This window comes from Heteronotia binoei, chromosome 8 (assembly GCF_032191835.1).
Source record: "Heteronotia binoei isolate CCM8104 ecotype False Entrance Well chromosome 8, APGP_CSIRO_Hbin_v1, whole genome shotgun sequence".
NCBI lineage: Eukaryota > Metazoa > Chordata > Lepidosauria > Squamata > Gekkonidae > Heteronotia > Heteronotia binoei.
The window spans coordinates 123923545-123949972 of NC_083230.1; the positions used below are offsets into that span (position 1 = coordinate 123923545).

The 26428-nt window shown below is 47.3% G+C and overlaps 2 protein-coding genes across 2 annotated transcripts in view; one reads left to right on the top strand and one right to left on the bottom strand.

The window, feature by feature from the left end:
- The window catches only part of EXOC4 (exocyst complex component 4), a 794454-nt gene that overhangs the window by 202239 nt on the left and 565787 nt on the right, over positions 1–26428 (top strand). The window lies entirely within an intron of this gene.
- LOC132576644 (large ribosomal subunit protein eL32) lies at positions 16690–17179 on the bottom strand. The gene has a single exon (XM_060246010.1). It carries the CDS (start codon positions 17158–17160, stop codon positions 16753–16755), a length of 408 nt encoding a protein of 135 aa, XP_060101993.1. The 5' UTR covers positions 17161–17179; the 3' UTR covers positions 16690–16752.

Here is a 26428-nt window from a genome sequence, read left to right on the forward strand (position 1 = left end):
ACACTTATGGCCCTGCTGGTGGACCTCCTGATGGTCCCTGGGTTTAGGCCACTGTGTGACACAAAATGTTGGACTTGGATGAGCCATTGGCCTGATCCAACATGACTTCTCTTATGGCCCTCCTGGTGGACCTCCTGATGGCACCGGGGTTTTTGCCACTGTGTGGCACAAAGTGTTGGGCTGCATGGACCATTGACCTAATCCAACATGGCTTCTCTTATGTTCTTATGGCCCTGCTGGTGGACCTCTTGATGGCACCTGGGTTTGGACCACTGTGTGACACAAAATGTTGAACTTGGATGAGCCATTGGCCTGGTCCAGCATGGCTTCTCTTATGTTCTTATAGCCCTGCTGGTGGACATCCTGATGATTTTGGCCCCTGTGTGGCATAAAGTGTTGGGCTGGAAGGACCACTGACCTGATCCAGCATGGCTTCTCTTATGATCTTCTGTATGTTGCTTGGATCAAGGAAGGATTTAACAGGCTCTCCTGAGTGTCTCACTCATCAAAGAAGCTCATTGGATGGGCTGAGAAAGGGCCTTTTCAGTGGCAGCCCCACAATTATGGAGTGACCTCCCCAGGGAGATGTGCCTGACCTACCTGCTTTCAGAGGTAGTTTAATATGGTTTTATTTATTCTGCATTTAATTAAAGTAGCTCTAAATTGTTATTTTAAATTTTAGGCTTTATGCATTCTTTTAAATGTGTTTCACTTATATTGTGATCCATTTTGAGTTCTGTAAGGAAGAAAGATTGCTAGTAAATGTTGTAAACGAACTAAATAAATATAGGTCATGTCTCTATGCTCACTTCCCTTTTTGAAGATATACCAAGATGGGTAGCTGTGTTAGCCTGCAGTGGTAGAAAAGAGCAAGAATCTAATAGCACCTTAAAGACTGACAAAATTTACGCAAGGTATGAGCTTTCGTGATTCATTGCTCACTTCTTCAGATACAGCCGGAATGTGAACTCATCTGTCTTTATATCTTGGACAGTGGAGTGATTTTAGATGCTGAATGACAATGACAATAGCAGGTGTGATTGGATTCTGTGTGATACTCAGAGCTGCATTATTAATTGCAATTCAGCAGTCTGCTCAAGACAGTACATCCTCCTGGACTGAACAGAGACCTAGGTTTCCTGTCTCATTAACAAAGCTGATTTCTCCACACCTACTACCTCTCTGCATATCTCACCTTATCCAATCACACCTGCTATTGTCTTTCACCTGCTATTATCATTCAGCATCTGAAACCACTCCTGTCTCCAGGGACAGATGGAAGACGTGAGCAGTGACTTATAGAAGCTCATACCCTGCCACAAATGTTCTTAGTCTTTAAGGCGCTCTTGCTCCTTTCTACCCTTTCTGAAAACATTTTCCTAATGAGTTCTCTCCAGTGTTCCCTCTAAGCTGAGTTAGCGTGAGCTAGCTCACAGATTTTTAGCCTCCAGCTCACGCATTTTTGTCTTAGCGCAGGACAAATGGACCCAGAGCACAATAATTTATGCAGTAGCTCACAAAGTAGAATTTTTGCTCTGCAGCTTAGAGGGAACATTATCTCACATCGTCATAATTGTGAACTCAAACTGAAACCATAGCCTGGCTTTGCCTTCGATAATAGTGTAAATGTTTTAATTGCACTGTTGTAGAGTGATCCTCAGCATGTCTTACCTCTTGCCTGAGTTTTTCAACTCCTGGCTCCTGAATCAGCACCCCCCCCCCGCTACTCTGGGGCAAACTGTGCCCCATGGAATCCCATAGCGCGTCATCTTGCAGGTTAATGAAAGGTTAACTGGTGGGCAAAAGGAGGAATTCTCCTTGAGGTGTGCGCTCTCTCATAAGAACATAAGAGAAGCCATGTTGGATCAGGCCAACGGCCCATCCAGTCCAACACTCTGTGTCACACAGTGGCAAAAAATTGTATATATACACACACACTGTGGCTAATAGCCACTGATGGACCAGTGCTCCATATTTTTATCTAAACCCCTCTTGAAGGTGGCTATGCTTGTGGCTGCCACCACCTCCTGTGGCAGTGAATTCCACATCTTAATCACCCTTTGGGTGAAGAAGTACTTCCTTTTATCCGTTTTAACCTGTCTGCTCAGCAATTTCATCGAATGCCCACGAGTTCTTGTATTGTGAGAAAGGGAGAAAAGTACTTTTTTCTCTACTTCCTCCATCCCATGCATTATCTTGTAAACCTCTATCATGTAACCCTGCAGTCAACGTTTCTCCAAGCTAAAGAGCCCCAAGCGTTTCAACCTTTCTTCATAGGGAAAGTGCTCCAGCCCTTTAATCATTCTAGTTGCCCTTCTCTGGACTTTCTTCAATGCTATAATATCCTTTTTGAGGTGTGGCGACCAGAACTGCACACAGTACTCCAAATGAGACCGCACCATTGATTTATACAGGGGCATTATGATACTGGCTGATTTGTTTTCAATTCCCTTCCTAATAATTCCCAGCATGGCGTTGGCCTTTTTTATTGCAAACGCACAGTGTCTTGACATTTTCAGTGAGTTATCTACCACAACCCCGAGATCTCTATCTTGCTCAGTCTCTGCCAGTTCACACCCCATCAACTTGTATTGGTAGCTGGGATTCTTGGCCCCAATGTGCATTACTTTGCACTTGGCCACATTGAACCGCATCTGCTACGTTGATGCCCACTCACCCAGCCTCAACAGATCCCTTTGGAGTTCCTCACAATCCTCTCTGGTTCTCACCACCCTGAACAATTTAGTGTCATCCGCAAACTTGGCCACTTCACTGCTCACTCTCGCCTCGGTGCTGCACACCCAGTTGCAAATTGCTCACGCTTGCGAGTGAGGCTCTGCGGCGTACTATCCTGATAGTATCTCCAGCCCTGCAGTAGCCGGTTAAATTTATTCCGGGTATGCAAAGGCCAGGTAAAAGAAAAACGATTTCTCACTTCTAAGCTGTCAATTTAAACACACATTGATGTTTTCTGCAAAGTCCATTGAATGAATCGCCAAACATCAGATGGCGGCACAGAGACATCTGCAGGTGCTCGAGATTGTGAGCCGATTAGGAGACTTGTATCGAAGGTCACCACGAGAAAATGTATGGGCAAATGTATGGGCAACGTCAGATGTTCCGTTCCGTCAATAGGCCACCTCCAGAGCTCGGTGGCGCACTAGAAGTGTTGTCTAAAATTGAGCGATTTCAGTGATGGCCCCACTGAAGCTAGGGAAGTTATCTAAAGGTAGGCACTGGCAAACTCCTTCGGTTCATTTCATGCCTTGAAAACTTCTTGAGGGGTTGCCATGAACGGACTGTGATTAGCATTATTTTTCAGCGTCACCACTTATGCCTTCCATGGTAAATATTCAAAATACAGTGTTATGACCGACAGGCTATTGGCGTGGGCGGGCAGACCTGGTCCTTTTGGAAGGAGATGGAGAAAAAGAAGATGATGATATTGGATTTATATCCCGCCTTCCACTCCGAATCTCAGAGTCCCAGAGTGGCTCACAATCTCCTTTATCTTCCTCCCCCACAACAAACACCCTGTGAGGTGGGTGGGCCTGAGAGAGCTCTCCCAGAAGCTGCCCTTTGAAGGACAAGCTCTGTAATAACTATGACTGACCCAAGGCCATTCCAGCAGCTGTGAGTGGAGGAGTGGGGAATCAAACCCGGTTCTCCTAGATAAGAGTCCGCACACTTAACCACTACACCAAACTGGCTCTCCAAAGCTCTCCCAGAACTGCTCCTGAGCAGAACAGCCTTGAGTGGACTTGTGACTGATCCAAGGTCACTCCAGCATCCACATGCGGAAGAGTGTGGAATCAAACCCAGTTCTCTCAGATAAGAGTCTGCACGCTTAACCACTACACCAAACAGAGCAAATTCAGAGCAGCAGTAGCAAGCTGTCATTGGTAGCCGCAGTCTGCCCAGAAATCTTTCCGCGTTAGCTCTGATAAAACGATAGAGAGTCGAGCGAGAGCTCAGTTCTTGTTCCGAGAGCGCCAGTGTGGTGTAGAGGTTCAGGCGCCAGATTAGGATCCGGGAGACCCAGACTCAGATCTCCACTCTGTCCATGGAAGCTCGCTAGGTGACCTTGGACCAGTCACACAGTCTCAGCCTTACCTACCTCATAGGATTGTTGTGAGGCTAAAGCAAAGAGGAGAACAGTGTAAGCTACTTTGGGTTTTCACTCGGGAGAAAGACGGGGTTATAAGTCAATAAATAACTTGCTCTCGGCCTTCCTCCATTCAGTGGCATTTTGGCAGGACTGCAGGTGTGGGCTGCGTCCTCGGTGCCTTTGTCCACGATTAACGAGAGGGAAGGAAATACCGTTGAGCTTACAGTTGCATCCCAGAGCAGCTGCATTGCCCTGGGCAGTATTAAACTGTTTACACGGGAAGCAGTGGGGTTGCGATTGTTTTGTTCACACTCTTTGAAAGAAATAAAACAAAGGCCGCCACTTACAGGTTGGAGGTCTTGTTGAACATTCGCGTGCCCCCCCCACCCCCCACCCCCGTGTTTGGACTTCCCCTCGACAGTATAATTAACGGCCCTTTTAAAGATCTGAGCGATAGGTCCACCCGCATTCTCCAGAGCTGTAGAAAGCTGGTCCTCAGCTTGCGTATTTCATCATGTCCTTTAGATTACGGCATGATCTGTTTAATCCAAAAGTGTCACGTTGCCGTCCGATTAATACCCCCCCCCCCCCCGAATGTCTATTTTTCATTCTAAAGCAGTCTGAAAAATATAGCATACGAGCATCTGGTGGATCCCTCTAAGAATTGATGAATTTCCAGCTACCCACAAACAAAACTGAGTTGCTGTTTTAACAGAGTCCAGCGCTGAACAGGGCGTTAGTGCAGGATGCAAAAGACAACAACAACAACAACAAATTTTATTTGTATCCCGCCCTCCCCGCCGGAGCAGGCTCAGGGCGGCTAACAACATGGTTCAGAGTTAAATTATACAAGTAAATAAAACTACATTAAACATTATCAGCATTTAGTTAAAATCTGGTTAAGCTTTAAAATTAAATTAGTTAATTTTTAAAAGTGCTAGTGCTATGTTACTTTTACTAGAATCCCAAGTTCCATTGTGGCCTAATAAGGAATTTAAAGGGAAGAGGAAGAAGACTTGTACTAGATTTGTACCCCATCCTTCTCTCTGAATCAGAGTCTCAGAGTGGCTTACGATCTCCTTTATCTTCTTCCCCCAAAACAGACACTTGGTGAGGTGGGTGGGGCTGAGAGAGCTCTCCCAGAAGCTGCCCTTTCAAGGACAACTCCTACAAGAGCTATGGCTGACCCAAGGCCATCCCAGCAGCTGCAAGTGGAGGAGTGGGGAATCAAACCCGGTTCTCCCAGATAAGAGAGCGATGGCTGGCCCAAGGCCATTCCAGCAGCTGCAAGCGGAGGAGGGGGGAATCAAACCCGGTTCTCCCAGATAAGAGAGCGATGGCTGACCCAAGGCCATTCCAGCAGCTGCAAGCGGAGGAGGGGGGAATCAAACCCGGTTCTCCCAGATAAGAGAGCGATGGCTGACCCAAGGCCATTCCAGCAGCTGCAAGCGGAGGAGGGGGGAATCAAACCCGGTTCTCCCAGATAAGAGAGCGATGGCTGACCCAAGGCCATTCCAGCAGCTGCAAGTGGAGGAGTGGGGAATCAAACCCGGTTCTCCCAGATAAGAGAGCTCTGGCTGACCCAAGGCCATTCCAGCAGCTGCAAGCGGAGGAGGGGGGAATCAAACCCGGTTCTCCCAGATAACAGAGCTATGGCTGACCCAAGGCCATTCCAGCAGCTGCAAGTGGAGGAGTGGGGAATCAAACCCGGTTCTCCCAGATAAGAGAGCGATGGCTGGCCCAAGGCCATTCCAGCAGCTGCAAGTGGAGGAGAGGGGAATCAAACCCGGTTCTCTCAGATAAGAGAGCTGTGGCTGGCCCAAGGCCATTCCAGCAGCTGCAAGTGGAGGAGTGGGGAATCAAACCCGGTTCTCCTAGATAAGAGTCTGCACACTTAACCACAACACCAAACTGGCTCTCAATGCAGTGAATAGCAAGCTATTTAGGGTGTGCTGCATTTACTGCTGAAAAAGCAGGGCTTTTTTTTTTTAGCAGGAATGCAGAGGAAGGCATTTCCGGCTGGCTAAAATACAAATGAGCCCTTGCTGAGCTTTTTTGACAAAAAGCCCTGTGTGAAACAAGAGTGACACCAGAGGGTGTGGCCTAATATGCAAATGAGTTCCTGCTGGGGGTTTTCCTACCAAAAAAGCCCTGTGTAAAAGTATTAGTGAGTGGACTCTGGTCAGGTAGGAAACCTGGGGCTATCATTAGGCCTCAAGAAATTTGCCCTCAGGAATCATTGCAAAATAGCCTAAAACAGGGTTTCCCAATCTTTTCTTTTGCGTGGCCCGGTTATTTTTACACTTCTGCTTCGTGACCCACTAAAATTTGGGGGTGGAGCCAGAAGACAGGAATTATGTCATTTCCTGTTGTGTCAAGGGCCAAGTGATGTCACTTCTGGGGCACACTGAACCAAAACTCCACCTTTTCTTGTGATGTCACTTCCAGAATGTCCACCAGTGGGGCCAGGGCACTAGAAGCCCTCCCACTGTTGCTTCCCCCCCTCCCAGCACCAAGAATACAGACAGAGCATCACTTGCAGGGAAAGAAAGAAAGGGGGGGGGGCAAAGAAAAAAAAGCCTTCCTCACCATCAGATGACCTCAGCCAGCAACAATTTTGCCCAGGGGTCGTTTGGTAAAAAAAAAAATAGCTACAGGAATGCCCACACCCCACCCCTCCTGGCTGAAAAAAACACACACACCCTTCTTTGCCACCCAGGCCTCCCGGGGATATCTCCCCAAAAGAACATACTGCATATTGTTAATTGTATTGAATTGTATTATCTTGTTTTATTGTTTTAACATGGCTTTTGCCATGTCCTGTAAGCCTCCCTGAGCCTGCCTTGGCGGAGAGGGCGGGGTAATAAATAAAATGTATTATTATTATTATTAAGGCACAGGAAAGCTCATACCTTAAAGAACACTTAATGGGTCTAAAGTGCCAGTAGACGCCAGCTTTTCTCTCAAACACTGGGAGGGGGGGAGAAGGAAGGAGAGGCAGCCCAGCTCCTCTCTGCACAACACAGAGATGGAGGAAGGAAAGAAGCCAAACAGAGCTCAGGCTTTCCAGCCTATGTCAGTCTTCAAGGCTAGCTTTTCTTCACAACAGAGAGACGGGGTAAGGAAGGAAGCCAAACGGAGCGCAGGCTTTGCAGCCTGTGTCAGTCTTCGGCTAGCTTTTCTCTGCACAACAGAGAGATGGGGGAAGGAAGGAAGCGAAGCAGAGCGCAGGCTTTGCAGCCTATGTCAGTCTTCAAGGCTAGCTTTTCTCTGCACAACAGAGAGATGGGGGAAGGAAGGAAGCCAAACAGAGCGCAGGCTTTGCAGCCTATGTTAGTCTTCACGGCTAGCTTTTCTCTGCACAACAGAGAGATGGGGGAAGGAAGGAAGCCAAACAGAGCGCAGGCTTTGCAGCCTATGTTAGTCTTCACGGCTAGCTTTTCTCTGCACAACAGAGAGATGGGGGAAGGAAGGAAGCCAAATAGAGCTCAGTCTTTGCAGCCTGCGTCAGTCTTTGCAGTCTTCATCAGTCTTCAAGGCTAGCTTTTCTCTGCACAACAGAGAGACGGGTAAGGAAGGAAGTCAAACGGAGCACAGGCTTTGCAGCCTGTGTCAGTCTTTGGCTAGCTTTTCTCTACACAACAGAGAGACAGGGGAAGAAAGGAACTAGAGCAGAGGTCATGCTTTGCTGGGGACGAGGCTAGCTTTGCTGGGGGCTTGGCTAGCTTTGGCTTTTCTTGTGACCCGGTAGTGAGGCTTCTGTGGCCCGGTACCGGGTCACAACCCTGCAAATGGGAAACACTGGTCTAAAAGATTCACATTCAGGAAAGTTTCCCTTTCTAGACAAAAGGTATAATCCTAGTGCGTTGAAATACCTGGTAAATCGGCCACATGCCAGGCTGAAAGAGCACGTTCTGGCTTTTGTCCGATTTGTAGATCACCACCATTGAAGATAATATAATCAAAAGCCAAATGGTGTGTGAACCAGATTGAGGTACTATTGAGTTATCACTGGGCTATTAATACAATGTGTACACCGGTGATGTCGGATCAATTTATAAGCGGTTACTGGCTGAAGGCTTTAAAAAATTCTTAGCAAGCGATTGGGTAATTATGCAAATGTGTATATATTGATTTTTTTGGGACTAGTTTTTTTTTTTTAAAACATCAGGAGAAATCCAGAACACCTGGATGGCGTACGGGAACTGGTGGATATCCAAAAGTTTACCTCCAGGCAACAGGGAAGATAATGTGGTTATAACCTGCCACCTGGCCCATAGAACAAATGTACCAAAAAAACTAGGCAAATTTTAAATAATGTTTAAATAAACCGGCGTTCTCAAACTAGTCAGCGATCTTCTCCAGGCAGACTGGCAGCAGCACACGCCAGAAGCCTCTCACTGTAATGGAGTCTGGCTGCATCTGAGGCCTGCTTTTTATGCTCTTTGCACATGCTCAGAGGCATTTGAAAGAAAACCAACCTCCGAAACAAAGAGTACTGTGCCCCCTAATGTGGACTCCTCTTTCCCACTCCCTCTTGTCCCCTGGGAAACCTGTAAACGAGGGGAGGGGAGGGGAGGGGAGGGGAGGGAGGTTTTTGGGCTCCATATTTGAAGCCAAACTACCTTCTAAAAGAACTCCTGTGATTGGGCAAACAGCACAGTCTCCCTAACGTGCAACCCTGTTTGCCTGTGAGAAATGTCTCGCCCCGCCTCCCTGTTGCCCTGGAAACCTGTAAAAGGCAGAACAAGGGCAACTTTGGAGAGCTTTAAGAGCTCTTATCTGGTATTTCTGAATAAACCTGATTTTGGGGGGGGGGGGAGGGGAGTAACTGGCTATACCAGGGGTGGCCAAAATGTGACTTGGCACATGCGGCTCTTTCACACATATTGTGTGGCTCTCAAAGCCCCCCCCCCCACCATTGGTGAGCTTGGAGAAGGCATTTCTCTCTTTAAATCAGTTCGCCAAGCCAGCCGGCAACGTGGAGAATGCATTTCAAGATAAAGCTGCTTTCATTCCATCTCTCCCTCATCCATCCACCCATCATTTGTCTGTCTGTCTGTTTATCATCCATCCATCCATCCATCCATCCATCCATCCATCCATCCTATTGTCTGTCTATCATCTGTCTGTCTGTCTGTTTGTCATCTTTCTATCATCTGTCTGTCTATCATCTGTCTATTTGTCTGTCTATCATCTGTCTATCATCTGTCTGTCCGTCTGTCTGTCTGTCCGTCCATCCATCCATCCATCCATCCATCCACCCACCCACCCACCCACCCACCCACCCATCCATCCATCCACCCACCCATCCATCCATCCATCCATCCATCCATCCATCCATCCATCCATCCATCCATCCATCCATCCATCCATCCACCCACCCATCCATCCATCCATCCATCCATCCATCCATCCATCCATCCACCCATCCATCCATCCATCCATCCATCCATCCATCCATCCATCCATCCATCCATTGTCTGTCTATCATCTGTCTGTCTGTCTGTTTGCCATCTTTCTATCATCTGTCTGTCTATCATCTGTCTATCTGTCTGTCTGTCTACCATCTGTCTGTCTGTCTATCGTCCGTCCGTCTGTCTGTCGTCTGTCTATCATCTATCTATATCTTCCTTCCTTCCCTCAAACATCTGACATTCATGTCTCGTGGCTCTCAAACATCTGATGTTTATTTTATGTGGCTCTTACGTTAAGCACATTTGGGTACCCCTGGGCTATACAATGTTCTCTTGTGTGTATTCAGTTGAAAAAAAAAATGCCCCAAAATACCAGTAGGGTATTTTGGAGTATTTTTTTTGGCTTAGATATATATGAATGCAAATCCCTAGTTACGGGGTCATTTCATAAAAAAAGAGGTTCCAGAGCTCATTGGCACAACTCTTTTGCGTCTGCCGCCCACCCCTGACATCACCGGAAGGTGTACTAAATTCTATCAGCTCAGCATCTGCCTTAAAATGCTTCTTGAATTAGAATTGACTCCCGTCGTACTTCTTAAATTCCTTTCTCCTCTGTAGCCACAGTGGCATGAGGAAGGTTCCCATCAGCCTGCTTTAGAGGTTTTGGTTATTTTCCCATTTCTTGTGAGGAAAAATATTAGAAACTTTTGTAAAATCTTAGAATTCATCCAAATTCTCACGGGGGCAGGAGGAGGGGGGAGTTGAACAACCCAGAAGCAAGTCTTGGGGCAGGGGTAGGGTTGCCATGTCCAATTCAAGAAATAGCTGGGGACTTTGGGGGTGGAACCAGGAGACTTTGGGGGTGGAGCCAGGAGACATTGGGGGTGGAACCAAGAGCAAGGCTATAACAAGCATCATTGAACTCCAAAGGGAGTTCTGGCCATCACGTCACATCACAAAGGGACCGCACACCTTTTTAAATGACTTCCTTCCTTAGGAAATAATGGATAGGGCACCTTCTTTTGGGGCTGATATAATTGGACTCCCTGGTCCAATCTTTTTGAAACTTGGGGGGTATTTTGGGGAGAGGCACTGGATGCTATACTGAAAATTTGGTGCCTCTAACTCAAAAAACAGCCCCCCCCCCAAGCCCCAGGTACCTGCAGATCAATTCTCCATTATTTCCTATGGAAGTAGGTTTCCATAGGGAATAATAGAGTTCCCAGCAGACATTTCCCTCCCCTCCCCCCGCTTTCTGATGACCCTGAAGCGGGAGGAGGACCTCCAAACTGGGGGATCCCCTGCCCCCACCTGGGGATTGACAACCCTGGGCGGCGGGGGGAGAGAGAAAGAAAGACCACAATAAAATTTAGAGGTTCTGGAGCTCCGATCCTGTGAGCTCCTGCCCCAAAGGAGGCCTGCCTAGTTATAAGTTTAGGAAGTCATTTTGAATTCCTACAGGCTCTTTGCTTCAATAAGTGGCACGTTTCAAGCAGTGAAAAGAAGCAGGGTCTCTTCTCCCCACCCCCTATTTTTGTAGCTGCAGAAGAACTGAGAAGGAGGTGTAGGACCCAGATTGTCTGCGTTCTTTCCTGTGTTCCAGGGTCAGCACTGCACGCAAGGGAGTCTAGACACAGATGTAAACACCAGTCCGTAGATAAGACTCTTGCTCTGACGGTTTAATACTCCATTATCATGTCTGCTGTTCTGCTCCCTTTTATTCGCTTAAGGCTGTTAGCTGAATGAGCAGCTGAATGCATTTTTTTCCTCCGTCTTCACTGTGGAAGATGAGAAGTGTTTGCCTGCTCCGGAACCACTTATATTGGAAAGGGTGTTGAAAGACCTGAGTCAGATTGTGGTGACAAGAGAGGAGGTCCTGCAACTGATAGACGAATTAAAAACTAATAAGTCACCATGTCCGCATGGCATACATCCAAGAGTTCTGAAAGAACTCAAAGTTGAACTTGCGGATCTTCTGACAAAAATATGTAATCTTTCATTGATATCCGCCTCCGTTCCTGAGGACTGGAAGGTAGCAAATGTCACCCCCATCTTTAAAAAGGGTTCCAGAGGAGATCTGGGAAATTACAGGCCAGTCAGTCTGACTTCAATACCGGGAAAGTTGGTAGAAACCATTATCAAGGACAGAATGAGTAGGCACATTGAAGAACACGAGGTATTGAGGAAGACTCAGCATGGGTTCTGTAAGGGAAGATCTTGCCTCACTAACTTGTTACATTTCGTCGAGGGGGTGAACAAACATGTGGACAAAGGAGACCTGATATTATAGCATTGGGAAAAGTCCAGAAAAGGGCAACTAGAATGATTAAAGGGTTGGAACACTTTCCCTATGAAGAAAGGTTGAAACGCTTGGGGCTCTTCGGCTTGGAGAAACGTTGACTGCGGGATATCATGATAGAGGTTTACAAGATAATGCATGGGATGGAGAAAGTAGAGAAAGAAGGACTTTTCTCCCTTTCTCACAATACAAGAACTCGTGGGCATTTGATAAAATTGCTGAGCAGTCAGGTTAAAACAGATAAAAGGAAGTACTTCTTCACCCAAAGGGTGATTAACATGTGGAATTCACTGCCACAGGAGGTGGTGGCGGCCACAAGTATAGCCACCTTCAAGAAGGGTTTAGATAAAAATATGGAGCACAGGTCCATCAGTGGCTATTAGCCACAGTGTATATATATATGTGTGTGTCATTTTGTAGAAAAATAGGTGGTGGAGCTCGTTAGTGCAACTCATTAGCATATGCCGCCCTCCCACCAGCCAAAAGCAACCCAATGTAAGAAAAGAGAGCCCTGGGCGAGCGAGGCCTGCTTGAGATCCAGCCAGCCCAAGCAGGCCTCCCTCACTTGGGGCTCTCCTGGGCTGCCCCCCTACATAATCAAAAGGCCAGCAAGTCACCTGCTGCCCAAAATCACGTAAGAAGTGGAAAAAGGGTGGTGCAGGCTTCTCCAGGGGTTAGTGAGGGCTGCTGGGGGCTGGCTGGCTGCCCCCACTCCTAATCCAGGGATTGTTATACAGTTGCATGCAGGCCTCCGATTCAGTTGGAGCTCACAGGAGCATAGCTCCTGAACCTTTTTGAGAGTTCCACCTCCTTCTGAGAGTTCCACCTCCTTGTCTATTGAATAGTATTGCAGCTGTATAACAATCCCTGGATGAGCTCCACCACCTATGTTTCTACGAAATGACTGCTGGTTGCAGCTACTATTCAATGGACAAGGTAGGTGGGGAGGAAGATGGGGAACCCTCAGAAAGGTGCAGGATCCTGGGAGCTCCTGCTGAATCTGAGGCCTGGGCAACAGTGTGAGGACTTCTAGTGTCCTGGCCCCACTGATGGACCTCCTGATGGCACCTAGGTTTGGCCACTGTGCATACAGAGTGTTGGACTGGATGGGGCATTGGCCTGATCCAACATGGCTTCTCTTATGTTCCTTTGTGACACAGAGTGTTGGACTCGATGGACCATTGGCCTGATCCAACATGGCTTCTCTTATGTTCTTATGTGACACAGAATGTTGCACTGGATGGGCCATTGGCCTGATCCAACACGGCTTCTCTTCTTTTCTTATGATGGGGCATCCCTGGTTTGTAAAAGAAGCAGTTCTGGACAGAGGCTATTACGATGAGGAGGACTGGTTAAAAGCCAGGGCTTCGTCGAGAAACAAACGATCCCCTTAGAAAGAAATCGTGATGGATCAGCTGCCATTGTGAGAACAGAGCTGGTTTGGAGGGTGGGGAGGGGAAAGAGAGCCTTCCTTGCTGTTTTATTGAGCTGAGTTAACACAACTGCCAGCTTGGCATATCTTCACCCATATAGGGTGACATTCCAACCAGGCTGAACTTTTGAACTTGGGAAATCTTGTCTCATTTACAGAAAGCGAAGCTGGCCTCTGTTAATAAAAGGGAGCTTAGCTGCACTCGCTGTCCGATTTGACTCCCTTTTTTGGGGCTGAAGGGAGCAGAGATAGCCACAGCTGGGGAGGATCAGGAGAGCCCAGAATTGGGGCCGTGGTGTTTTCTCCTTTTGTAGCTTCATCCTCTCCCCCCCCCCCCGCCCGCCCCTGCGCCTCTTCCCCAAGATGTGTTTGCTGTCTGGCTAGAAGCACTTCAGTATTGTGCGAGCAAGGAAAATCTGAACCCAGAGCTGAGTGCTGCCGTCTGTCATCTGTCAAAGGGTCGTGATGTCGTGCACAGAGAGGTAAAGGCCTCCGGACCACTCTACTTCCATATCTTATTTATTTATCTTATGATTTATAGTCTGCCTTTCTCACTTTCTCACTTGGGCTCAAGGGGACCTACACAGAATGAGTCATGCATGCAACAAGAAATGATATACACAGTGCAATAGGAATTAGTACCTTGTAGAACCAATCAGAAGTCTAAAAACAGGGCTGAAGTGAACCCTGAGTATTTACATGGCGCATTAAATAAGGCTATTATGAGGGCCAGATCTGTCATAAACGAGGCGTTGTCAGGCTGGGCCGTGTGTCATAAAATGTAATGGCAGGCAGTGGAGATATAAACGTTATAAAGGACACAGATAAACACAACGTTTTTGTTTTTTTAAAAAACCCTTAAAATATGTTTAAAATATGAGCACTCTTGCAATATTTTGTTTGCAAATCTACTTTTGATTTAGTGACATTCATTATAGAAATCTCATGGTCAGTGCTTTGAGCCTAAGACCCAGGGGAAAACATGAAATGGCTGGGCATTGCCTTGCGAGTTTTTGTACATAAGTCGCTTTGCGTGCTGGTCAGCCAGTGAAAAATATAGAGGCTTTGCTCTGTAGCTCCTGTGTGATTGAGCTAGCCTGGCAAAGCAAGCTTTGACGCAGAAGGAAGCAAGAGACAGAGAAGGAAGCAGATGACAGTGAGCTGCTCGCGGGCCTGATAGCCTTCCGAGGAGCCTGCATTAAATGATGCAAAATTATATACTAGGATCTTACTTAACAGCGAGCTACACCCAGCAGTATAGACCACAGTCCCCAATGACTTATCTGAGTAACTTTGTGAATTGTTTTGTACAGCACAACCCTATTCATATGTGGTGCAGGGGCATCAAAATTTGTGCTTTGTAAGCAGTGCCTGAGCAATCCCCTGGTACAGAGTGGTAATGCTGCAAGCCTGCAGCCTGAGCTCTCTGCTCACAACCTAAGTTCGATCCCGGCGGAAGCTGTGTTCAAGGTTGAGCCTGTTAGGGGAGGGAGGGATATAAATTTGATAAGATAAAATAAAAATAAATAAACCTTCCAACCTTCCGAGGTCAGTAAAATGAGTCCTCAGCTTGCTGTGGGGAAAGCGTAGATGACTGGGGAAGGCAAGGGCAAAACACCCCGGAAAAAGTCTGCCGTGAAAACATCGTGAGAGCAACGTCACCCCAGAGTCGGAAATGATCGGAGGGAAAGTGTAGACGACTGGGGAAGGCCCGTAAAAAGTCTGCCATGAAAACGTGATGTGACGTCACCTGAGTCGGAAACGACTGGTGCTTGCATGGGGGACTACCTTTACCTTTTTTCTTTTTTTAAAAAACAGTGCCTGAAAATGACATGTTGCCCACACATGTAGGGAGAGGAAACATTGGACCACTTGTAGGGAGGTCTGATACCAGCGGCAGCTTAGAAGAACCAGGGCTGTGCTCGTGCCCGTATGGGAGGTGTGCCACTTGCAAGCTGGTTTCAGAGAGGAAATTTTCAGAGTAGTGTGGGTTTTTTTTTAAACTGTCAATTGTGATACTATGGATTTTAAGTCGTGATAAGGGATGTAATTGCGGTTGGGTTTTATGGGCGGATATGTTTATCCTAATTGTATTGGTATAAGCTGCCTTAAGCCCACATTAATGAGGAAAGGGAGAGCAGAAATATTATTAATAAAGTAAGCAAACCAACCTCACAGTCTGGAAGTCGTCATCTCCATCTGGCCCAGTGCGCTGTTCTTGTGGGGTTATAATAGATCAGTTCCTTTGCTGAGGGGGAAATCTTTTTTTGATTTTTCATTGTAACGTGTGCATTCAATTCAATTCGTTTGGTTCCCAAATCCATAATTTACATTAATGATGCACCTTATTGCATTCTCTTGCTGGGTCAAGAAAACAAGCATAAACGGCTCTCGTGCTTTTCTCCTGCAGAGGAAGCATCAGAAGGGTGCATTTCGCATAGATGTGTGTGCCTGCTCACACACACACACACACACACCCCTCCGTCTAAACGAGTGTGCACTTTGTGCAGTGGGGCACCTTTCAACCATAGAAGCTCTGATTGTCTTTTTTGGTGCTCTTGTTCCAACGTATGAAGTGAGAATAATCATCTTAGAAAAAGAATTAACGCTTTAAAACAAACAAACAAAAAGAACGACAGTCACCAGGAGTCATTTTGTAGAAAAATAGGTGGTGGAGCTCTTCCAGGGATTGTTATGCCGCTGCAGCTACTATTCAATGGACAAGGAGGTGGAACTCTTAGGAGGAGGTGGAACCCTCAGAAAGGTTCAGAAGCTGTGCTCCTGTGAGCTCCCGCTGAATCCGAGGCCTGACTGTCACTAGCAATACAGATATTTAATTTGAATGAACCTCCAGGCAACCGTCTTGTTTTTGCGGCAGATGTGAGGGTTAAGTAGGAGCGTTTTGATTTCAACCAAATGGCCCTTTTTGCAACTCTGGGCTCAGCTATTCTGGAGGCAATACAATTTTGATGGAAGTTTTAGCAGGTAAGAACTTGACTAGTGGCTGCCATTTTTGGATGGCAGCATCGTGTTTCTGTAATACAATGTAGTATAGTGAATTATCATATGGAGAACAGCATTACCTCTTTGAACAGACCAGGGAAGAACAAATGCTTACCCCATGTACAGATAATTGTCCTTTTTGGGGGGTGGGAAATACCCTCAGGAAAATTAAATAACAATGTTAACAGCATTGGAGCTAAACTGGTACTTGTGTGTGTGTCATTCAATTTCATCGAATGCCCACGAGTTCTTGTATTGTGAGAAAGGAAGAAAAGCGCTTCTTTCTCTACCTTCTCCATCCCATGCATAATTTTGTAAACCTCTATCATGTCACCCCGCAGTCGACGTTTCTCCAAGCTAAAGAGCCCCAAGCGTTTTAACCTTTCTTCATAGGGGAAGTGTTCCAACCCTTTAATCATTCTAATTGCGCTTTTCTTTTCTTTTTCTTTTTTTTAGTTTTGATATTTTATTAAATAGTGTTGTGTAAGAACAACTATTCATTCTCCTCGCTACGCAGTCTTGCATTTGGATTGGTAACCTTGATAGCAAGCTGAGCTGCCCTTTCCACAATTACTTTTCGATTCTTGGAGGAAACATTGTGAGCAATCTCTGCACAATAGGACTTGTTACTCATCATCAGCACCTCCAGCTCTTTGACATTGTGGACAAGGAACTTTCTGAATCCTGAAGGCAGCATGTGCTTTGTCTTCTTATTGCTACCATATCCAATATTGGGCATCAAGATTTGTCCTTTGAATCTTCTGCGAACTCTGTTGTCAATACCTCTTGGTTTTCTCCAGTTACGCTTGATTTTGACATAGCGATCAGACTGATGACGGATGAACTTCTTGGTCCTCTTCTTGACGATCTTAGGTTTGATGAGGGGTCTGAGGGCTGGCATGATGGCAGTCGGCTAATCCTAATTGCGCTTTTCTGAACTTTTCCCAATGCTATAATATCTTTTTTGAGGTTCGGTGACCAGAATTGTACACAGTGTGTGTGTGTGTGTATGAATATTTGCACCGAGTATATGTTGTATTCAAATAATAATTAAAAAGTGATGAGTCAGGCTTATAATGTGTACATGGGTTAGATGCTTTTTACATATCTCCTTTGATATTTTCTTTGGGGTATATTATTTAATGACTACAGTCTCCCCCGCCCCCACATCCCCCCATTATGATTATGCAGATAGGAGAGTCTGATTACGCTGCTCTTTATGTTGATTACGAGCATTATAAGATTTTTTTTCGCTTTTTTTGTGTGTGTATAGCAATATCAAGGTATTTGCCACCTGCCAAGTGTCAGCTCTTGGGCACAGCGTGGGGGATTAACTTCACAAGGAAAGCGTCAATTCGAAGCAAAGGAAAAACAATTTGCGCAAATTATTTTTTGTGTGCGAAGGCAGGGGCGACCCGTCGACCCGTCCAATCTGACCGATTGTTTTCATCACGCGTTCAGTGGGGCCGATCACAATTATCCTCCCCGAGTCAGCCCGAAAGGGTAATTTTTATACAAATGCAGATTCAAATCTGATTGAGTGTGTGGGAGATGGATGCCCTACCAATCAAGGCAAGCTGAGGGGTGGAATGTTTCGAAGGGCTCGAGTGCAGAGTGTATCAGCTGTTGTTAAAATATCCCTCATTCAGACAGCGCAGGAAAATAGTGATTAGAACGAACATTTGTCCTCTTAATCTTTCCCATTTTTCTCTCTCTCTCTCCCAAGAGCTCCTTCAGCGTGGTAGTTTATGATGAAAAATGTCTGCAGCGAGGCGGACTGGAAGTGACTAGAAGTCACAGCCTTTGACCTACAAGGGCGGAAAGCCAGTGCAGTGGGAAAGATGCGGGTGAAGCTAAATGGTTCAGGGTGGTGAGGCGCTCCAAAGGGATCTGTCGAGGCTGGGCGAGTGGGTGTCAACGTGGCAAATGAGGTTCAACGTGGCCAAGTGCAAAGTGATGCACATTGGGGCCAAAAATCCTTAACTATGAATACAAGTTGATGGGGTGTGAACTGGTGGAGACTGACCAAGAGAGAGAGATTTTGGGGTCGTGGTAGAGAACTCACTGAAAATGTCGAGACAGTGTGCAACTGCAATTCAAACGCCAACGCCGTACTGGGAATTATTAGGAAGGGAACTGAAAACAAATCAGCCAGTATCATAACGCCCCTGTATAAATCGATGGTGCAGCCTCATTTGGAGTACTGTGTGCAGTTCTGGTCACCACAACTCAAAAAAGATATTATAGCATTGGAAAAAGTGCAGAAAGGGACAACTAGAATGATTAAAGGATTGGGACGCTTTCCTCATGAAGAAAGGTTAAAACGCTTGGGGCTCTTTAGCTTGAAGAAACGTCGACTGAGGGATGTCATGATAGTGGTTTACAAGATTATGCATAGGATGGAGAAGGTAGAGAAAGAAGTACTTTTCTCCCTTTCTCACAATGCGGGAACTCGTGGGCACTCAATGAAATTGCTCAGAACAGATAAAAGGAAGTCCTTCTTCACCCAAAGGGTGATTAACTCGTGGCATTCACTGCAACAGGAGGTGGTGGCAGCTGCAAGCATAGACACCTTCAAGAGGGGATTGGATAAACATATGGAGCAGAGGTCCATCAGTGGCAATAGTCACAGCATATTGATAGAACTCTGTGTCTGGGGCTGTGATGCTCTGTATTCTTGGTACTTGGGGAGGGGCCAAGTGAGAGGGCTTCCAGTGCCATCCCCACTGGTGGACCTCCTGATGGTGCCTGGATTTTTGGCCGCTGTGTGACACAGATTGTTGAACTGGATGGGCCATTGGTCTGATCCAACATGGCTGCTCTTACGTTCTTTGCACCGGTGGTCCCCAACATGGTGCCCGCTGATAACCTTCCTGGGATCCACCAAGTGTTTTTGGAATGTGTGCAGAGCTTGGTGGGAATTGGCTGCGCAGGTTAAAATGCATCCTGTTAAACAGAGTTTCTGCCTGAAATGCTGAAGAGGTACTATAAGAGTTGTAGGCTGTGGTCACCTACACTATATAATCCACTTTCAATCCACGCACAGTGCACTTTGCAACTGGATTTTACTGTGTGAACTGGCAAAATCCACTCGGAAAGTACATTGGAAGTGGATTATTTAGTGTGTGTGACCGCAGCACATATGTAACCGCACTCCTTCCGACAGCAGCCATTTTGCGATTGACTCCACCTCCTGTGGCAGCCATTTTGTGATTGTGCCCTCTGCCCTGTGTCAGAATCCCAAAGTTGCCCGCAGGATCAAAGAGGCTGGGGACCCTTGCTTTGTTCGGTCTCAAAGGTAGCACTTTTCTCTCTTATTCCACGGATGAGCCCTTAGAGCAGTGCCAGCCCTAGGTCACATGGTGCCCTAGGCAGACTTGCCACCCGCGAGGGAAGGGGAAGAGGAAGGAAGGGGAGAATGGGGGGGGGCGGCAGCAGCGTTTTACCCACCGACCAGCATTTTACCTCCCCTTCCCTTCTGTGGCGCTGCGCTCCACCGCCCCCTCCCCCGTGCTCAGAGGAGGACGGCTAGAATTGGCCCTACCCTTAGACTTGGCCCAGGTGTCTCAATGCTCTCACTTCCGAGAGGAGTAGGGAGGAGTACACTGAGAGGCCTGGGTCGAGTCTAAGGGTAGGGCTGATTCTTGCCGCACTCCTCTGAGCGCGTGGGGGGGGGCAGCGTCGTTTTACCGCCAATCAACTGATCGTTGGGGGGTGCTTTAAAGAGACCGGGAAGCAGCGCTCCACCGCCCCTTCCCGGCAGCGCAGAAAGGAAGGGGGGAAGGGAGGCGGTGGGGGAGTTGTCTAGCATTTGTCTTTGGTATGGGGAGGGGGGGAGAGCCCAATTCCGAGCCCTCCTCCCAGCGCACTAGGCAACCGCCTAGTTTGCCTACTGGGCGAGCCGCCCCTGCCTTAGAGTAGAACCTTAAAGACAAACTTAGTGGAGCTTTTGTGACTCACCACTCACTTCTTCAAACACCCGGAGTGAAACATGAGAGCTCCTAACTGGCCGCAATCGTTGACAGTCTTGAAGGCGCTGCTGGACTCTTGCTCTTTTCTAATTCCCCAGACCGACTAACACGGCTCCCCATCTTGGTCTGTGTGTTTTAACGTATTGCTTTAAAGCAGGGATGGCGAACCTCCATCTTCAGGGCTGTATACGGCCCGCGAGGTCACTTGGTGTGGCCCTCGGGGATTGCTGGGCCGAACGGAGCCATGTGGCAGCCCCTCTGGGGCCTGGCTGACCGGCGAGGATCACGAGGCCCAGCCGCGCTGTGCAGCAGCCTCCCCAGCGCCGGGCAGGGATCAAAGGGCCCGGATGTACTGTGCGGCAGCCTCCCTGGAGCCTGGCTGGCCGGCCAGAATTGCTGCAGGGCCTGGAAGTTACTGTCACAGTTCGGTTTGCGCTCGATTATCCCAGAGGGTGTGGCCTAATATGCTAACGAGTGTGTGACCTAATATGCTAATATCAGGGGATGTGGTCTAATATGCTACTGAGTTCCTGCTGGGCTTTTTCTACAAAAAAGCCCTGGACCGATGCATTTGCCTAGGGTGGCGGGCCGAGTGTGTTTGTGTGTGTGTGTGCGCCAGATTAGGCTCTCCCCACATGACTTCAAAGAGAAAAAAAAAATTATTTGCATTAATTTTGCTGGCCTGAACCATTCTCCCTCGGCGGAGCACTTTTTTAAAGTAGATAATTTTTTATGGCCCGTGAATGATGTTATAAATATCCATATGGCCCTTGGCAGAAAGCAATAAAAATCAGACCTTGTTCCTTCTGTAAAAGAACAAGGTTTTGGATGGCTGAGGTTATCGGCTGTGCACACGTGTGCGCGCATTCCTGCTTGAGCTGGCTTGGCAAACATCAAAAGCGGCAGTCTTTTATATATATAATTTTTTAAAATAAAAAAAAAAATGAGGCTGACTTGGAACGTATCGTGAGCCGGAGGAAAATGACTGAAATGAGTATTTCGCCAAGGTTGCGTGCCAGAATGTAAGTAGCAATTAAAGAAGACAGAAGACTCGTTCTTTCTAATAAAACTGGAGATAAGATGACAGGCTGACCTGGTAAGTTCAGGGAGCAGAGCAGGAGAATTTCCTCTTTCGGTTGGCTTTTTTCTCATTTCTTTTATTTTTTTTTCCCTGGAAGAGAAAAGACATGTTCAACAAAGGAGTTTAACATGAACAATTAATCCCTGTCTGCGAATCTGTCTCAAATGTGTCCTGTGAAACGTAGTACGATGTTAAAAGGGAAATTGGGAAACCCAACTGTAGCTTGCATCTGCATAGTTAGACCTTCACAACTGGGTTTAGAGTGGAACGAAACACTGTGCGAAACACAGGACTGTTTCAGAAAATGGGTTCTCCTCCATAGATTCATGGAGGATAGGTCTGTCAATGGCTGCTAGCCATGATGGCTGTGGACAGCCTCCGCATTTAGAGGCACTAATCCTCTGAATCCCACAGCCAAGAGGCAACATCAGGAGAAGACTTCATCTTCGATACCGTTGTTGGAACTTGTTGGCCGCTGTGTGAGATAGGATGCTGGACTAGATAGACACTGGTCTGACCCAGCTCGGCTCTTATAATGTTCTTATGAAGGCCTTGGCCTCTGTGGCCTGTTGTTGGCCCTCCAGAGGGACTAGTTGGCCACTGTGTGAGACAGGAGGCTGGACTACATGGACCCTCACTGGTCTGATCCAGCAGGGCTCTTCTGATGTTCTCATGAAGGTCTTGGCCTCTCTGTCCTGTTGTCGGCCCTCCATAGGAACTGATTGGCCACTGTGTGAGACAGGATGCTGGATTAGATGGACCACTGGCCTGATCCAGCAGGGCTCTTCTGATGTACTTATGAAGGCCTCGGCCTCTCTGTCCTGTTGTGGGCCCTCCAGAGGAACTGGTTGAGGCCATTGTGTGAGACAGAATGCTGGACTAGATGGACCCTCACTGGTCTGATCCAGCAGGGCTCTCCTGATGTTCTTATGAAGGCCTCAGCCTCTCTGCCCTGTTGTTGGCCCTCCAGAGGAACTAGCTGGCCACTGTGTGAGACAGGAAGCTGGACTAGATGGACCCTCCCTGGTCTGACCCAGCAGGGCTCTTCTGATGTTCTTATGGAGGCCTCGGCCTCTCTGCCCTGTTGTCAGCCCTCCATAGAAACTGATTGGCCACTGTGTGAGACAGGATGCTGGATTAGATGGACCACTGGTCTGATCCAGAAGGACTCATGTTCATAACATGAAGTACTTCTTCTTGGGAATGGCCCTCCATTTGTACATTTTGGCAGCTGATGATATCGGAAAACAGCTTAAACTCTACTACATGCTATGGAAGAAGAGTACCTTTTTAGTGTGTAGTTCTACCCATGGTCTCGAAATTAGAAGGGAGGAGGTGTCACGCCAGCTGGGGCCAGGAAGGGCCTTCTGCTGGTTGTCACCACTTTGGTAAGGGTCTGCCTTGGGGGCCCAAAGCACCCCACCAACCCCTGTGTTCCATATTAGCAGAACTTTTTATCTGTGATCGAAGAGAGATGAGGACCCAGGCAGTTTAACAACAAGAAGAAATTTATTATAAGTGCTCAAAACAATAAGTGGATAATAAAACTTTTTCGCGCAACAGTCAATAAAGAAACAGTCAAGGTTGGTGCAAAAAAATAAACAGCCCTAATGTGACTATCTATACCAGGGGTGTCCAAACTGCTTAATGTAAGAGCCACATAGAGTAAATGCCAGATATCTGGGAGCTGCAAGACATGAACATCCGCTATTTGAAGCCACAAGACAGGAGGGAAAGGAAGGAAGGGAAATGTGGAAAGAAAGCAACTTTAAATGTGTTCTCCAAGCTGCCATCTGGCTTGGCTTGGAGAAGTGATTTAAAGTGACATATGCCTTCTTTAAGCCAGCTGATGAAGGCAGTGGGGGCTTCAAGAGCCACACAATATTTGTGAAAGAGCCACATGTGGTTCCTGAGCCACAGTTCGGCCATCCCTGATCTATATGTTGCCTTCTCTAAGTCAGACCAGTTCACTCACCCTCCTTGAGTAAGGGAGCCCTCCTGCTGCAGCTGTTCCACAGAGCATCCCTCCTCTGTCTGCAGCCTCTCCAGAGAGAACAAACTTCCTTTCCAGGCCTTTTATGCTTTCCTCCCAGGTCCAACCCCTCTGAGCTAGTTTTCCTTCCAAAACTCTGCCATCTAGTCAGTTTGGTGTAGTGGTTAAGTGCGCAGACTCTTATCTCGGAGAACTGGGTTTGATTCCCCACTCTTTCACTTGCAGCTGCTGGAATGGCCTTGGGTCAGCCATAGCTCTTATTGGAGTTGTCTTTGAAAGGGCAGCTTCTGGGAGAGCTCTCTCAGCCCCACCCACCTCACAGGGTGTCTGCTGTGTGTGTGTGGCGGGGAGGTAAAGGAGATTGTGACCGCTCTGAGACTCAGGGTATTGGGCAGGATATAAATCCAATATCTTCTTCTTTCTCTAATCAGCAGCAATTATCACAGTTTAAATGAGATGTGTAATAGCAATCACATATGAAGCTGCCTTCTACTGAATCAGAGCCTGGGTCCATCAAAGTCAGTCTTGTCTACTCAGACTGGCAGCGGCTCTCCAGGGTCTCAAGCTGAAGTTTTTCACACCTACTTGCCTGGACCCTTTTGAGTTGGAGATGCCGGGGATTGAACCTAGGACCTTCTGCTTACCAAGCAGATGCTCTACCACTGAGCCACCATCCCTTCCTTGACCAGCAGCGGCTCTCCAGGGTCTCAAGCTGAGGTTTTTCACACCTACTTGCCTGGACCCTTTTGAGTTGGAGATGCCGGGGATTGAACCTGGGACCTTCTGCTTACCAAGCAGATGCTCTGCCACTGAGCCACCGTCCCTCCCCAACATATATGAGCATATGAAGCTGCCTTCTACTGAATCAGACCCTGGGTCCATCAAGGTCAGTCTTGTCTACTCAGACTGGCAGAGGCTCTCCAGGGTCTCAATCTGAGGTTTTTCACACCTACATGCCTGGACCCTTTTTAGTTGGAGATGCCGGGGATTGAACCTGGGACCTTCTGCTTATCAAGCATATGCTCTACCACTGAGCCACGACCTGTCTGAAGTAGTCAGATGAGAAATACCTCTTCTTTTTTTGCATTTCAAAATATAGCAACCCTATCAGAGGCTGCATATAGAGTGGGATAGCTGAGCAAGATGCAATAAAAAACCTTTTTAAGGAATGGGGTGAAGAACCGCAGCTGGAGATGAACTTCATCCCGAACAGATTCGTCATTTCTGCAGGCGCTCATTGCTTCATAATGCCAGTGGTGCATTCATCTTCATAAATCTCCACGTTTTCCAAACTTACACTTGTAGTACCACTAGGGGTGCCAGCCTCCAGGTGGAAGTCCTGAAGAAAACAGCACAAGACGAAGACTACTATAGAATATTATTCAACACCAGTTGCTGATAAGATAAAGTTCTATTAAATATCGCTAGCAAATTCCTTTAATTCAACATGATAATGCTCATTTTATAATCGGAATGTATAACAAACAGCATATTGGTAATACAATGCGACTAGCAATCAAAAGTACAAGTAAGGACAACGTTGCAAACAATTCCACAGCACGAACAGTCCGCAATATGAGAGACAAGGCTCTATAACAATTGTTCGGGAAGGTGCTGTATTTCTTCTAAAGCGAAAGCGACCTGCTTCTGGTATTCTGCGTGTTTCGGTGGTGGTAACCTTCGTCTGACACGCTTGTTTTAATTATCTGGAGCTAATGCTCAACTTAATGTTACGCGTTTGTCTCCTTGTCAGTTTCCTAAAAGAACCGCTTATGCCGCTTAGGAAATTGATATAAGAACATAAGAGAAGCCATGTTGGATCAGGCCAATGGCCCATCCAGTCCAACACTCTGTATCACACAGTTGCCAAAATACACACACACACACTGTGGCTAATAGCCACTGATGGACCTCTGCTCCATATTTTTATCCAATCCCCTCTTGAAGCTGGCTATACCTGTAGCCGCTGCCACCTTCTGTGGCAGTGAATTCCACATGTCAATTACCCTTTGGGTGAAGAAGGACTTCCTTTTATCCATTTTAACCTGACTGCTCAGCCATTTCATTGAATGCCCATGAGTTCTTGTATTGTGAGAAAGGGAGAAAAGTACTTCTTTCTCTACTTTCTCCATCCCTTGTCAACCTCTATCATGGCACCCCGCAGTCGACGTTTCTCCAAGCTAAAAAGCCCCAAGCGTTTTAACCTCTTCATAGGGAAAGTGTTCCAAGTGGACATACGCGTAGCATTAAGTTGCAACATCGTCCTCACTTGTACTTTTGATTTCTGTAGTAGCCATATTCTTACACAGTTTTCTCCAGGACTTCAACCTTGCCGTATTTTTCCCCGTTGGATTGCCAAACCTCTAGGTGGAGCCTGGAATTCTTCTGGAATCCCAGCTGATCTCGACGCTAGGGAGGTCAGTTCCCTGGAGAAAACAGCTGCTTCTGCGTCACCCCAGCCCCGCACAGCTCCCTCTCGTCTCCAAATCCCAACCTGGAGTTGTCAATCCAAAGCCCTCTTTTCACCGGCAGTCAGACTCACACTGTTTGCAGGGATCACAGCTTTGGCAGCCCCTTTCCCTTTATGACAGCACTCGAGGTCATAAAGGAATCCAAAGGGGCTGTTGCCATGCCACGGAAGCAGCAGGCGGAGTGGCCGTGTTAGTCGGAGAGGTCAAGCTACTTGCTCGGGAAGCGAGACCGTATCACTTGAGAATGCAGGGGAGAGAGGATAGCTTATCCGTGTGCTTTTCTCAGCGTAAGAACATTCACTGCGTGCGGTCAAGCTGGTTTCAGAGAAAAGCCATGTTGCTCTGCAGTAGAACCGCTAGATTTGAGCCCTCTAGTGCCCTTAGAGGCGTGCCCCCAAGTATTTTCCGTTACTGCGTGCAGGTGTGAAAGTTGGACTAGGAGGAGCGTGAACAGGGAGAAGACAGGGAAGAAGAAGAAGACTGTAGATTTACATCCCACTCTTCTCTCCGAGGAGAACAGTTTAAAAGCTCTCTCAGGAGACAAACGCCGTTCTTTCCTCCCGAGAGGTCAAGCAGGCAGACGGCTGCTGTTTAGGAGGAAAGAGCCTCGCTCTGAGGGAGAGGGTTAGCGGGCCGAGGCCTGGGGCCTAATA

Coding starts and splice junctions, on each gene's coding strand:
- LOC132576644 (XM_060246010.1), bottom strand. CDS start 17,160: ATGCCAGCCCTCAGACCCCTCATCAAACCTAAGATCGTCAAGAAGAGG.